The sequence below is a fragment of the Gymnodraco acuticeps genome, unplaced genomic scaffold (assembly GCF_902827175.1).
Source record: "Gymnodraco acuticeps unplaced genomic scaffold, fGymAcu1.1, whole genome shotgun sequence".
In the NCBI taxonomy this organism is placed as follows: Eukaryota; Metazoa; Chordata; class Actinopteri; order Perciformes; family Bathydraconidae; genus Gymnodraco; species Gymnodraco acuticeps.
The window spans coordinates 157,017-172,969 of record NW_022990175.1 but is presented as its reverse complement, the minus strand read 5'-3'; the positions used below and the strand labels follow the sequence as shown (position 1 = coordinate 172,969).

Below are 15,953 nucleotides of genomic sequence, written 5' to 3'. Positions count from 1 at the left end.
CAACTGTGGAAAAACAAACACTGATATGTGCTTGGCAGCCAGTTTATGGTTTCCATCATCGGTGTGTTCAGCGTGTGTGTACATACTGTATACTGTGGAGTTTGAGCCTACCTGTGTGGGCTGGTAGTCGGCATATCTTCTGATGAGCTCCTGGTCGGGGTTGCCATCGGAGGGGTGGGGGGTGTGTCCGTTGGCTAGAGGGGGGGAGGAGAAGGGGCAGGAGGGAGAGGAAGGGGAGGTGGTCTGGGTCTCCAGGCAGTGGAAGGGGTTCCTTCCCGGGGCCAGCATCACTCGTACCCTGGCCAGGAACCAGCGCCGGAACTCATCCTGGTCAAACAAATACAGGCAAGGTTGTTGTAATGGACTTTTTATTACAAATTGACCTACATTTTCTGCTGAACTTACAGTAGGTCATTTCTATAAAGGCAGCATCACTAAAGAACATAAGGTGGCCAGACATAGCATCAATCCTTATTTATCCATCTTCAAATACTGATCTGCATTTGGTGAAGACACTATGTATGTCTCCTAAGTCAACATTTATTGTCAAATGGTTTAATACAATGGGGATTTAGCCAATGGCCCGATGATCAAAGTATTGCGATATTAATATATTTTATTGAAAAAGAGTTGTCAGTGGCAACATTCTTCAATAAATCAGAATAGGTTTGGTACATATAATATATTAACAGGAAATAAAAATGCAGACACATTCAAAGAGACCAACACAGCGAGAGAGGAAAGACACAAATGACACACATGGGTGTTATGAACCAACCCAGTCTCATGGCATTTCGTGTTCACCAACACAATTTTCCCCTTTTTTTCGTGTTGCACAGCACGATTTTAAAAGCAATGTATTTCTACTGGTAATGTGTTTCGTGCCTGCAGCACTTCTTTTTCTCCGGTCGGGTCGTGGAAGACCGGAAGCTGTGTGGTTCATAAAAACATGTTCTTACTCAATATCAAGCCACAATTATTGCTTTTATTTTAAATCATTTAATTTCGGACTTTTGTTGCCGTCCGTGAGGAAAATAAATGGGGCTCAGAGCCTCAGAATACTGAAATCTGTATTTTTCGATCTTTTTTTCCTTCTAATTTGTTATTCTTTTCAAAATAACACACTGTTATTTACTCACCAATAACACACAATTATCCTTGCTTTTATTTATTGGTTTGATTCCATAATCTCGGGCTTTTTTGGCGTCCGTCAGGAACTGAATTTCAAAATAAAAATAACCGGAAACAGACGTAGGCATTTCGAGTGATTACCCAAGATCCTCAGCTATGGTTTAAGCTCGCTTATTGGATGTTTTAGCCGCAATGCATGCTGGGATTTGGTGTTTATATGATATGAAATCCGGAAAACATTTTAAAAGAATAAAATACTTAATTCCGAGTGTTCTTGCTTTTCTCTTTGAAAGTCATCACATAACGGCATTGTAATACACGGTTCGGCTGCATTACATATTACAGATCTGCCGTAGTTCTTTATTTATAGAGCCCTGATGAGAAGACCTTTGGAAAAACTGAAGAAATGCCGCCGAAACTGAATACTTGACGTGGATCATAAATATATCAACATCTTCAATTTCTCTTCATACAATACGTCTCCTTGCAGTATCAACACTAATTCGGCTGACTTTTACATTTGATCTAATTCATAGATAGGTTATATTTACACCATAACGGTGCACAGCTGATATAAAATGACTTGTAGTTTTTAAAGATATTACTGATTTTCTTTGAATATAAGAATGTAAATACTGAGTCTGAAATAGTATAGCAATATGCTGTAAAATTATGTGAAAGCATGAATAAAACTACACATCTTCAGATGTTGTACATACATAAGTGTGTGTCCTACACTAATAATACAAAGTTATTATGGCTGTGTGTACCTTGTGTGCACCGCCTAGTGGTTAAAGCAGGTTATTGAATTATTGTTTTTATGAGTTATATTTGATAAAAAAAATATTAAGAGTACATACTTTCATAGGGGGAAAGTAGAAGGTCTGTGATAGAAATATAGAATATAAAAAATCAAGAAGATACTATAAGTGATCTCTACAATAAAACAGTTTAGTGCAGGATGTACAAAGATATTAATAGGAGGAGGTGCAAAAGAGAAAAACGAATTAACCTTTATTTAAACATTAAATAATACTTTAGATTAAGGTCTTCTTTTAAATAAGAAAAACACTTTGGGGGTATCAAAAGATAAATATTAAGCCTGACAAAGTACTTAACATAATTGCTTTCCTGCAATGTTAACTATGTTGAAGCACTTATTTTAACTGATATTATACATATGAATTATACTCTTATGTATGTAGATTAGGGGTGTTGAAAATAATCGTTTCTACGATGCATTGCGATGCGGACGTGGACGATTCGGTCTCGATGCAGTGACGGAAGATAATCGGTTATAGCGTAGTAACGTTGCTTCCTGAATTTCCGGCTGCGACTTTACTATAACGTTTTTTTTCCCTGTCACTTTAATATCAAATCGGTCGGTGACGCAGAGATCAGGGAACAGACGTGACAGCGGCACAGCAACACCAAACACGGAGCAGTCTGCTTTATCCACCAACACAACACCACCAGTCCAGAACCAACAGCAGAAGGACCCGCTCTGAATCACTCCGTGTCGCTGCGGCACAGGGATTTATGTTTTTCAAAAATAATCGCGTTACAATCATGTCAGGTTTTTGGTGGATTTAATTAAGTCTTGGATTGCAAAGTATGAATGTCCTCTAGCAATTTTCAGACGATATATACGTGTGTAAAGTTTGTGAAGGCAGGAGGAAAAAAGCTTCCGTGATCACCGTCTCCTCTCCGTTCCTCCAAACCCCACCCACTCACTGAAAATAATGAGTGACAGGCTGATAGTGACCCGATAGAAACTTTATTATTTACTTAATCACTGAGATATGATGAAGCTAATTTAATCTCATACATTCATGGGATTTATGTAACAGTAAGACAGAGAATGTAAGTGTGCACCCACATGCACTATTTTTGTTTGTATATGCTGTTGTAAATACTCCTGTTGTCTGCTGTGTTCAGACTCAAGTCCTGTGTGTGATGCCACATTCAGGACATTCAGTGTCCTTTTTTGAACAGAAGACCATTGCTAGAAGCTGCAGCTAGACTGCAGAAGCATTATTTTTTTGTTTTTGAGGATGGAACAACTTCACACACAGATATAGGGAGGCTAGACCTATACAATTCATTTATTTTGGTTTATAAATGTCTCGTTTTTAGTCTTACGCATCCGACCTGGAAAACTTTGCAGCCAATCTTATTTGTTACAGTGTACCGTGCACCAGGTCCTTATTCAGAATTCTTATCTGAATTCTCTGAGTTTGTATCAACTTTGGTTCTTAAAACAGATAAAGTAATTATCGTAGGTGACTTTAATATTCATGTTGACGATGATAAAAATAGCCTTACTGTTGCATTTAACTCTATATTAGATTATGTTGGTTTTTGTCAGAGTGTAAATAAACCAACCCACTGCTATAATCACACTCTCGACCTTGTTCTGACTTATGGTATTGAAATTGAGCAACTATTAGTCGAACCGCATAATCCTGCTTTATCCGACCATTTCTTAGTAACTTTTGAAGTACTGTTACGAGACTACAAAGCATTAGTCAAAAGCTCCTGCAGCAGAAACCTGTTAGTGCTATAGCCAAATTTAAGGAAGAGATTCCACCAATACTTAACTCGATAGCATGTCTGCATGTAAGGGAGGAAACTTATACAAAATGTACACCACCCCAAATTGATCATGTTGTTGATAGTGCTACAGATGCGCTGCGAATAAAATTAGACTCTGTTGCTCCTTTGAAAAAGAAGAAAATAAAACAACATAGATTAGCTCCATGGCATAATGCCGAAACCCGCAAAATAAAGCAAAAGTCGAGACAACTTGAAAGGATATGGCGTTCCACTAAACTTGAAGAATCTCGTTTAATTTGGCATATTACTCTCAATGAATATAAGAAAGCACTGCGTAAAGCGAGAGCAGCCTACTACTCTTCATTAATAGATGAGAATAAGAATAATGCAAGATTTATTTCCAGCACTGTAGCCAGGCTGACAGAGAGCCACAGCTCGATTGAGCCTTCTATTCCCATAGCACTCAGTAGTAATGATTTTATGTGCTTTTTTAACGATAAAATTGTTACTCTTAGAAACAAAATTAATGACCTCTTGCCTTTGACCAGTATAGTGTTATCAACAGCTCCCGGAAACGTAAGTTCTAATATTACACTAGATAGTAAACTAGAATGCTTTTCAGCCATAAACCTTGAACAATTAAATTCAATGATTCTCTCTTCTAAACCATCAACGTGTATGTTAGACCCAATTCCAACTAAGCTGTTGAAGGAAGTTTTTCCATTAATTAGCACTTATTTATTAAACATTATGAATATGTCTTTATTATCAGGCTATGTTCCACAATCATTCAAAGTAGCAGTGATAAAACCGCTTCTTAAAAAGCACAACCTCGATCCAGAGGTTTTAGCCAATTATAGACCTATTTCCAAGCTTCCGTTCCTCTCAAAAATTCTTGAGAAAGCGGTCGCAAAACAGCTGTGTGATTACTTAAAAAACAATGATTTATTTGAAGATTTTCAGTCTGGCTTTAGAACACATCATAGCACAGAGACAGCTCTGGTTAAAGTCACAAATGACATTCTAATAGCTTCTGACAAGGGACGTGTCTCTATTCTTGTTTTGCTCGATCTCAGTGCTGCATTTGATACTATCGACCATGATATCTTATTGCAAAGACTAGAGCACTTAGTTGGCATACAGGGAACTGCTTTAGACTGGTTTAGGTCCTATCTATCTGAACGCTCTCAGTTTGTACGTGTCAATGATGAATCTTCCACGCAAACCAAAGTTAGCCATGGAGTGCCACAGGGCTCAGTGCTCGGACCTATTTTGTTCACATTATATATGCTTCCGTTAGGCAATATTATAAGGAATCATTCTGTACATTTTCATTGTTATGCGGATGATACTCAACTATATTTATCAATCAAGCCTGATGAAATTAATCATCTAAATAAAATTCAAGACTGCCTTAAGGACTTAAAAACGTGGATGACCTTAAACTTTTTGATGTTAAACACGACCAAAACTGAAGTTATTGTACTTGGCCCGAAGAATCTACGAAACAAATTATCTAAGGATATACTAACTATGGATGGCATTAATTTGGCCTCCAGTGAAACTGTAAGGAATCTTGGTGTTATATTTGATCAGGATTTATCCTTTAACGCCCACATAAAATCAATTTCAAGGACCGCCTACTTCCATCTACGTAACATTGCAAAAATCAGGCATATTTTGCCTCAAAACGATGCAGAGAAACTAGTCCATGCATTTGTTACTTCAAGGCTGGATTATTGTAACTCTTTATTATCAGGGTGTACCAAGAAGTCAGTCAAGTCGCTTCAGCTGATTCAAAATGCTGCAGCTCGTGTACTAACCAGAGTTAGGAAAAGGGACCACATTACTCCTGTTCTGGCTGCCTTACACTGGCTCCCTATAGAACACAGGATAGAATTTAAAATTCTTCTTCTCACCTACAAAGCCCTTAATGGGCAGGCGCCATTTTACCTTAAAGAACTCATTATACCCTACTGTCCTACTAGGGCATTGCGTTCCAAGAATGCAGGGTTGTTGGTTGTTCCTAGAGTCTCTAAAAGTACAATGGGAGCCAGAGCCTTTTCTTATCAAGCTCCACATTTGTGGAATCAGCTTCCAGTTTGTGTTCGGGCGGCAGACACCCTATCCGTTTTTAAGAGTGCGCTTAAGACCTTCCTTTTTGATAAAGCTTATAGTTAGGGCTGATTAGATTCAGCCCCTAGTTTTGCTGATATAGGCTTAGTTTGTCGGGGGACATCTTACTTCTTCCTTCTCTCTGTCTATACCTGTGTACTCTCATGTTCCGATTAACCCAGCTTCCCCAAATGTCTTTCTTTTTGGTGTCTATATACCCCGGGATCCGGAGTCATGGATGATCCTGCGCTCCTCTGTCCTGGATCGCGAGCCCTGGATCTTGAGTCGTGGCTGTGGTCCTGGATTATAGGTCCTGGATGGATATCCTCGTGGATTCATCTTCCTATTATACACACATGCATTTCCAAACATTTGGACTACCTATGTTGCAAATGTATTATCTTTTCAATTTACACATGGCATCTATTGCACGTCTGTCCGTCCTGGGAGAGGGATCCCTCCTCTGTTGCTCTCCCTGAGGTTTCTCCCATTTTTCCCTTTAAACTGTGGGTTTTCTTCTGAAGTTTTTCCTTGTACGATGTGAGGGTCTAAGGACAGAGGGTGTCGTATTGTCATACTGATATTTTGTACAAACTGTAAAGTCCACTGAGACAAATGTAACATTTGTGATATTGGGCTATATAAATAAACATTGATTGATTGTCAAGACATTTATGTTATTGATTTCTGAAGCACTTTCTAAATAATAAAAAGAGAGTTCATATGTATTTACTGCATGTATGCATTGATGAAAAATAAGCCATGTGCAGTAATATAGAAAATTGAGGATGCAACGCATTGGTATGAATCGTGATGCATCGGGATATCGAATTGAATCGAATCGTTGACAGGATAATCGTAATCGAATCGAATCGTGAGACCAGTGAAGATGCACAGCCCTAATGTAGATAGTATAAGAAATGTGCAGAATATGACAGTTTAATGGTGGAGGTACACACATATTGATAGATGTCTTGTAATGCACTGTTGAGGAACCTGCGACCTAAGATTTTCATTCATTGCATACACCGTAGTTGTGTATATGATTATGTCAATAAACCTTTGAAAATCTTGAAATCTTGAAAGGGATGTGCAAAATAGCCATAATATACAGTCTTTAATTAACTCTTAGTAGAGAATAACGAGTAATGAATATACTTTATTACTCGTTTCCATTCATGTCAGTTGCAGATACATGTTTAGTCTTCTCAAGCACCAACTATCAAATATCTCTCCTGATTGTTGGCACTTGACAATCACCTTACCTGAATTTTACTGTAACTAAAGTCTGATTTAAGGGTTGTTTATATTTCACATCATTAATCAGAATCTGCAAAGTAACTCAAATAAGTGTAGTGGAGTAAAAATACCAGGTTAACCTCTGAATTGTAGTGGAGTAGAATTACAAAGTAACAATGAGCTGCGTGATATATTAATGCTGCACATTATGGACACAAGCGATTTTCACCCATTTATTAATTATATGTTTTACATTTGATAACACCAATGTGTTTAATACTGGCAACTTCTAATTGTGGGGAAAACGAAAACGTTCAGTAGAGATGTCCCATAGAACATTTTGCGAAGGGTGTAGTTCTGGGGGGGGCGTTCGATTCTAGTTTTGGATAGTCTGGCGTGGTTTCGTTCCATTTCAAACAGCTGTTTGACGCTCGTTGTAACCTTGGCGCACTGCCACTCCTTAATCACGGGGACTGTAGTCCTAAACGATAGCTGGGGATTATGGGTAGTGTAGTGTCTTCGGCCATCCTAAACTCAGAAATGTTGACAATCGCAATGATGCTCGAAATGTCCCTTACAGGCCTACGTCTGTTTCCGGTTATTTTTATTTTGAAATTCAGTTCCTGACGGACGCCAAAAAAGGCCTAGATTATGGAATCAAACCAATAAATAAAAGCAAGGATAATTGTGTGTTATTGGTGAGTAAATAACAGTGTGTTATTTTGAAAAGAATAACAAATTAGAAGGAAAAAAAATTGAAAAATACAGATTTCAGTATCCTGAGGCTCTGAGCCCCATTTATTTTCCTCACAGACGGCAACAAAAGTCCGAAATTAAATGATTTAAAATAAAAGCAATAATTGTGGCTTGATATTGAGTAAGAACATGTTTTTATGAACCACACAGCTTCCGGTCTTCCACGACCCGACCGGAGAAAAAGAAGTGCTGCAGGCACGAAACACATTACCAGTAGAAATACATTGCTTTTAAAATCGTGCTGTGCAACACGAAAAAAAAGGGGAAAATCGTGTTGGTGAACACGAATCAATAGATTAAAAATCGTGTTGGTGAACACGAAATGCCATGAGACTGGGTTGTATGAACACATGGGCTGACACATGGCAAATTATCTGTGTATTTCTGCTGGTGTGACTCAGTAGGATCAGCCAGGCTCTATTTACTCTGCTTAGACAACATATACTATAAATAATGTACATTCACAGCTTTAAAAGCTGAGGTTTAAATATTCTGCATAGACTCATGATACTGTTTTATTATTAAAATAACTGAAATAGATGTATAATAATAATAAATGAATGAATGAAAGTGCAATTTGAAAAGGGACCACTTGTTTTCTATACAGCGTAGGCTCTTTTATACCAATACTCACAATTACAAGGACTGAAACAAAATCAAATGTCCAAGTATTTCATTAACTATTGTAGCTGTGTATTCTACCTACCGTGGAGCGCAGCAATACCACTTCAGCATCGCGGGCTGTGGTGCGGGTGCAGGTGGATTTGACGCACCACTCCGGCATCCAGTAGAGCAGCAGGAGGAGGAAGCCCCCTGTGAACAGCACCCCGAGACCCACAAGGGCCAGCCGCCAACGACACAGACGGTACCCCTGCAGCTCCTAAAGGGTGGAGGGAGAAAAGGGGGAGAAGTCTTACAAGCAAAAAAAACACTAATTCCAAAATGTTCACGAATGTAAAATTAAATGGAGAGCCGTACCAGCTCCTCCTCTTCCCCTTTGTTGAGGACCTTCAGGTCTTCTTTCTCCATGCTGCACAACAGTTTGCCAAGCCCCTCCTTTAGTCACTGCAAATAAAACAGAGTGGACAGTGTGGGAAAACAATATAGCTCCACAACCGCAAATCAAAACAGTGGCTCCACACCACAGGGTCACAAGAGGCTTTCTAATGATAAGTGAGTTTTGTGTGGAAATACTGGGTATTTCTCATTAACAAATGTATCACATTTTTGTGATATAGAGAAGCAGAGAAAAAACTCCAGATAATCATTTGCTTGTTTTTATGTTATGCAGTTAACACTACATTTCTGTGGTTGCAAAATCATGCATACACTACAAATAACTTCATGGTTGAGGTTTAGGAGCTGAAAGGATTGAGGACCATCACTGTTTCCAAGCCAATTAACATCAATTCTGGAATGAAAATCTAGTATTAAATCCATAATTACAATAATTAATGTTCATGTGTCGTACAATAATCCGATAACGTTATCATCTTGACAAGCTTAGGCCCTAATACAAATATTTATCAATACAGTGTACTTGTTTTCACCCAACTGTTGGATTGACATGCTGGTCATCAGTGGGTTCTGGTAACACCTGGGCCCGGTGTTCACAGTCTATAATATTCAGCAGGTGTTAAGTGGTAATGTGTCAGTTCCCTTCTATTTGATGTATTTTTAAAACATTCACTCTCCTTTCCCCATGCACAACCTACACTATCTTTTGAATGGTTGTTGGTAGCACTTGTCCATAGTAAGTAATCTACTATAGATACAGAGTTATGTTTAGTCAAATACCTACAGTAGATGGAATGCAGAAAAGAGTCTTGTGATAAGAGAGAATCTCAGTCAATTGTCCACACACTGTAAATATCTGTCCACAAGAGAGCCAAGTACATTGGCTAAAGGTCTGAAATACATCTTGTCCTACTGCAAAAGTCTTTGAGCAGTGAAAATAAGTCTGTAGGCATATCAGACACCAGTGAATGCATCCAACCAATCTTTCTAAAAGCCTTAGGCATGAGGAAACTTTTCCAGTCTTTGCTTTGGCCTATAACTATGTGAATAACAAGCGTACATTTTCTACCATAGACGGATGTTGTCTAAAAAGCACATGAATGTCAATAAAAAGTGAGCAGAGATCAAAATGTTTTTTTCCGAACTCCACCTATTTAACCCAAGTTGAACCCTTTAACTGTCTGTGGGGAAAGAGCTATAACAAAGGAGGGTATAACTGTCTGAGGACACACATTGCAGGAAAGCTGGCAGAGGTCAATAGTTCATTTGAGCACATGGGAACTGCTCCAACTACAAGAATGCACAGCACTTCACAGACAGCTGCTAATTGTCAAAAACCTAAGTTCACTCCCAAAGATTGTTAACACACCCACACACAGAACAACTGAGTCATCAACCAATGAACTCCTCCCACTTGTTTCCAAGGAACAGGCAGATACCATGGAGGGCACACTGACTCTTAACAATTTATATTTTATGCTGCATTTATATAGACTCAGAAGAGCATCTACGACAAATATGTTCAATCTCTTACCAGTTGTGTTACAGACAAACTGTCTCTTTGGCCAATAGCAGAACCAACTCTGCAGGCTGCTTTATTCCATTGTGCTCTAGCATAGTATTATACAGGGAGATCCAGTGAAGCTGAATGTGTGTGGAGGCAAACTGTGTAAGAGGTTAATTAGACTACTGGCTTTGTGGTCAGGAGCTGCTTACACTTGGGCTTCCGGGTGACATCTCATCCAGGGCTTAAAACTGCCAGCATCTCATGGATCTGAATTTGAGCCGGTTGTAACTCATATAAACTGTTGGGTAAATTTGAGTTTTTGAATTTTTATAAGTACAGTACAGAAAGTTTGGTTTTGGTGTTATTTATAGTGGCCTCGTCTGTCTGTCTGTCTGTCTGTCTGTCTGTGTTTGTTGACCTACGGCACATGTTTCAAACTCAAGGCCCGGGGGCCAAATCCGGCCCGTGGTGGATTGAATTTCGGCCCGCAGAATAATTTTGTATTACTATTAGTTCTGGCCCGCCGGTATATTGCATGCACACCTTCACTCAATCCTGAGGGGTTCCTCAGCTCAGAGCCTGAGCCCAAACATTGATGAACTTGCACCCGAGATGAGATGCCAAGTATCTGGCTTGAACTAGCATCACAGCAGCACACTGAGTTTCAATGGATGTTTCCTTCTGCACTTTTTTTCTTGAGATAACGGGGCATGTTTGGTTTTTTCTTTGAGGGAAATAGTTTTGTTTAAGCTGTTGTTGGCCTATGGAGAAATGTAATCATAAGAAATGACTCCGGAAAAGCTGCAAATAGAGCCATAAGAATTGAATGCAACTGATTATTTAATGTTTAATGTTTTTTTTATAGGCAATAATTTAAGCTTTGTTAGTTCCGGGTTTAATATGTGCAATAAGTTCATTTCAATAAGTTCTGCAATAAACATTGAACCAGTCCGGCCCTCCACTAGTACCCATTTTTTTATTTTGGCCCACTGTGTATTTGAGTTTGACCCCCCTGACCTAGGGCAAGGCTCAACTACACCATACATGCGTGCACTACCTTTCAGGTGGTACTGTTCTTCATTCTTTTCAAACTTCATTTATTGCCAGGAATACTATTTACCGTATTCAAATGTGTTATGGTCGAGTTGATAGCGTGATTGTGTGATCTTGTAAATATTGCTGTAGCTTTTTGGATGAATTCTGATCCAATAGTCCAAATAAATGTACTAGTGATTTGAATAGAGTTCAAGTTTTCAGCAACAAACATCATACAAACTATGAATAGAAACCAAAAGGTCTCATTCCTTTTACATATTCTCTTTGAATATTGACTGGTTACTTCCAAATTAGGCAGTGTTACAATATGCCGGAATTGACCATAACAGTAGTAGTTTAAAAACAAAATATTGTCATCATGTTAATCCTTCATGTATTATAAAAGTGTGTTAAAAATAAAAGCCTCTTTAATCAATTCCTTTTTCTTTCCGTTTTGTCTCACCGAACGCCTCACACACATACAGAACATTTGTTTAAATGTGCCGAACGCGACAAATTGCACATCAAACAAAGTAAAATATAACTGTAACTAATATATATTTTTTATGATTTTAAGTTCTTTAAGTATTCTGTAAATATTGTAAAAATATTGGTATTGTGAGACGTTTTGGCCAGGATAATTGTGTAGTATATTGAGACAGCCCTACATCCAAATTATTATTATTAGAATATATTCTACCAGTCTGTCTGCTTTAGTGCTCTGCCTTTACAGTACAACTGAACAAGAAATGCTGGCAGTAAGTACCAATACATGTTTAAGAAAGTATAGCTACATTCTCCATTGAAAAACAATGGCCATTCTCTGTGCTCTGTGTTCTTTGGTGTAAAGGCTAGTACACCAAATAAATAAAAAAGAATGATACAAAAACCATAGGGTCACCCTGCTACAGCCCCCACTGATCCTGTATCACTGCCCCCACACTCTGATTTTATCTGCCAGCTGCACCCGGGTGGACTTTTTCCCTGGCATACAGCGGGATATTTTGCTTAGGACCAAGCCCTTCCTAGTATTTTACAATAGCAGCCCCCTGGCCGGCGCTATGCAGAGGGTGCAGTGCAACGAGAACAATCCCTCCCCAAAACCTGCTATGACTGGAAATGCCGACACCAGTGCATCATGCACACACTCTTTTACAAGATGGTTGTCCTGCCATGGTGACTAACAGATAGCACTCAAAAAGGGTTTAAAAAGTACCAAGCTTGTGGTTAGTGTCACCAAAAAGTGTTACATAGTCTGTTAAGTTGGAATCATTACATAGAAGAAAGAGGGTAGTAACCTTCTAAATCATTCAGTGTCCAATAATGACAGGCTCCGAAGAGACAGGAGGCCATAGTTTAAACTTAATGGCAAAGGAGCCGGACATGTTAACCCTGTTTATGGCTTAGGTAGTAATATGTTACACTTTAACTCACGTTGGAGATACAATTATACTTTCATTTAGGGGAATTTGTGCAAAAGTGTCAGGATAGGGTACTGTCGCACAACACGGCTATACAAAATTGCAATTATAATGTACATCAGAGAAAGAAAAAATAAATAAATAAATACAATTGTTAAAACAAATAAGAGGACATCTTTCCCTAGCCCTCACCAATCGTACATCCAAAAAGCCTTGAATGACCCCTCACATGCAATAGAACTGTCTCTTAATGGGCAAACCTAAGGGATGTAGCACAATGATTATATTTATACTGTTGCAATAAGTACATTTCCTCCAGTGAAATTATATCCTCTAATTATAGTGCAGTATTAAATTGTATTTACTATTCCAAAACCTGTGTGTGACAACAGTGGATGTTTGTTTGGTGAAAAGGTTTTATGTTTTGAGGAGGTTTTCGGTTTTTAATCTGTCTTTAAAATGTACTAGTGCATGACATTAAGGATTTTGGGAGATGGCCCTGTGGGCCATCTAAGCTAATTTACAGATGGCCCTGAGCCCAATAGAGATTTCCCTGAAAAATGCGCGCGGACGAAATGACGCACGAAAGGTTTGGGGGGCCTCCCCCTAGAACATTTAGATTTTTGCAGGTCTTAGATGCTGTCTGGTGCATTCTCTAGACTGAATTATAAGATGAACCACCACAATATTATATTGTACAATTTCAATTGTATTCTTCATTTCGCTTGTTTGTTTGTTCTTGTTTGTGTTTGTGTTTGCTCGCTTGCATGCGCTGCATAGCTGTAAGAAATACTTAAGTTGTTGGTCAAGACACTTTCCATCTGATGAAGGCAAATGCCTTCCCAAATGTAAAAAAGTAGAAAACATTACATTCAGTTATAACTGCCAAAACAAACATTATTTACACTATTATGGCCCCTGTTAAAAATGTTTGTAATGTTATCTACTGTAAATTGGTCGAACGAATGCCTCCTCATCCGGAAGCTGACCGAGCAGCAGTCGAGAGGAGCCGAGCGCATCCGCGAAGCACACAAAATGGCGACGTCAGAGTTCCCGTTAGCCGGCAAATCTAAATCTCTTCGGTCAAAATGTCCGGTCAAAATAATTTCCCTTTAGCCCAATACCGCTTCAGTTGCGCCACTTATGTGACAGACATGAATAGTCAATTCTAATGTCTAACACTTAATGTGGAGAAAGAGATGTCCTGTGTGGGTTGATTGTGCGTTGATCTGTTGGTAATGCCTCGGGGTTCCGGTGGGCATGTAAACAAATGCATAATGCTGCGCTATACTTTGTGGCCTCACCCAGTTGCATAGCGACACTTATTGTTTAGGTGTCTTTTAATAAGCAGGTAGTCATATCATTAGCTAGAACTAGCTGGATCTGATCGATATGGACATCAACGCGAGTGAAGTCTAATCTGACGGGAGAGAGAGATCAGCTGCTGCTGACGAGTCGACACGCAGCTCTGCATGATCACATGCAGCGGTGAGCGGACAAAACACACACTTCAGGTTAGAATATCACACATAGCTATTTTAATTACCTCTCAAACTACCTGAACTAGTTATAGATATGTTTAGTTTTACTGTCGGGTCACTCATTACTGGATCCGCGAGCTGCATGATACTGGCATAATAGATTGCCCGATCGGGCAACCAGCAGGTGAGGCTTCATTGCCCGAGCTAAATACTAGATGGCCCCGGGCCATCGGGCAGTCCTTAATGTCGAGCCCTGCGCTGTACTCATGGGGAGTAGAACATGTTGTTTGCCATTAGATGCTGCCAAGTCACTTCTCAAAGTTTTATAGCATTTTTGCAGTGCTATCAGCTCCAGGAGAGTCTCAGCCTTTATGTCTGGTGTCTGTTTGAAGGTTCTGTGGATGATGTGTCTACAAATAATAGCAGATCACTACAACAGCTATAAATAACAGTAATAGCCCGGTAAGAGCCCAAAACAAGAGTTTAAGGAATATTTGGATAAAGTTAATGAGTGTACGACTGAGTCGCATCAAAGATGTTGCACGTGTTCCTTTCAACAATGTGTCTAATTTAGACACTAAGGATCGTTTACTCTTCCAGGCTGTAACTCCACAACAAGCGTAATAAAAACAGGTTTGCGGTTGGTCCCTACCTAGAAAGCCAGGGACACGATGCCCCAGGCGGTTCTCCTTCCCGCAGTTAGCTTGCTCTCTCAACACAGCAACCTGGAACCCTGTGGGGGAAAAAACACAATTGTACATTACAAACACAGCTTTCCAAAACTTCAGGCCTTTATTCTAAATTAACTGTGATACGCTGGGAAGAGAGACATTCCCAAAACAGTAACATATCATCCAGAGGGGAAAAACAATGATGGTTAATGTGTATTGAGCATCTGCAGAACTATTACCAGGTAATGTAATGCACATTCCAAGGTGTTCTCTGGTTTAATGTTTTGAAGAGCATTTAATGCATGCAATTGACAAACAACTGAACATCATTTGGTTTCACCTACAGGTAGCAACAAGATTTTGTAATTAAAAAAAATAGAAAAAAATAAGGTTCTTGTCATTCAGAATATTATTATAGCAAACAACTATTCGCTATGTTTAGAATGGAGAAAGTGATCCTCAGCAGAGAATGAAGTCAAACTCGCAGTTTGTGAAACAATCTGAGCTTCTCTGTGTCTTGTTTTGATAGACAAGCTTGGCTGTCCATGCATCATGTAAGGGCATGCGAGTCCCTGTGTGTTTCCCACTGGCTAGCTAATTGCTGCTCTTCTTCGCGGGCTCCGACAGCAGATAAAGCTGATAATGTGTCCCGACCCATGTGTCTTTGTTGCAGAAATGTAACTGCCACTATCCGGTTCTCCCTTAGGTTAATTTACGCTATTGGCTTTGTCAGGACTTTTGCCGACCTTTGCACTGTTAGCTCAGTTAGCACTGTAAATTGCTATATACTGGATTAGCCTTTGCTAAACTGAATCATAGATATGCTTTGCATTTTATATTGAGCCCTTAAATAGAAATGAGAAAACAGTCTGGAATTAAATCTGAAAACTATCAGCATCATTAAATAACCTACAGGGAAGTTCAGGTACCAACACCAAGTCTATGTGTACAAATGCAGATTTGTAGACATAATATTATCCTACTCGCATTAAAAAGGGTCAAATTCAGATTTAGATCTCCCTGT

At 39.1% G+C, this 15,953-nt stretch overlaps 1 protein-coding gene across 3 annotated transcripts in view; it reads right to left on the bottom strand.

Annotated features, from left to right (window-relative positions):
• atp13a3 (ATPase 13A3) overlaps positions 1-15,953 on the bottom strand; it is a 53,508-nt gene that overhangs the window by 23,910 nt on the left and 13,645 nt on the right. For all 3 annotated transcript variants that reach the window (XM_034217741.1, XM_034217743.1, XM_034217742.1), the window contains exons 2-5: positions 14,911-14,991; positions 8,776-8,862; positions 8,504-8,677; positions 112-327 (exon numbers count right to left, since the gene is read on the bottom strand). In XM_034217741.1, the coding sequence (XP_034073632.1) occupies positions 112-327; positions 8,504-8,677; positions 8,776-8,826 (441 nt within the window). In that variant the 5' untranslated portion in view covers positions 8,827-8,862; positions 14,911-14,991. The remainder of the gene's footprint in view (positions 1-111; positions 328-8,503; positions 8,678-8,775; positions 8,863-14,910; positions 14,992-15,953) is intronic.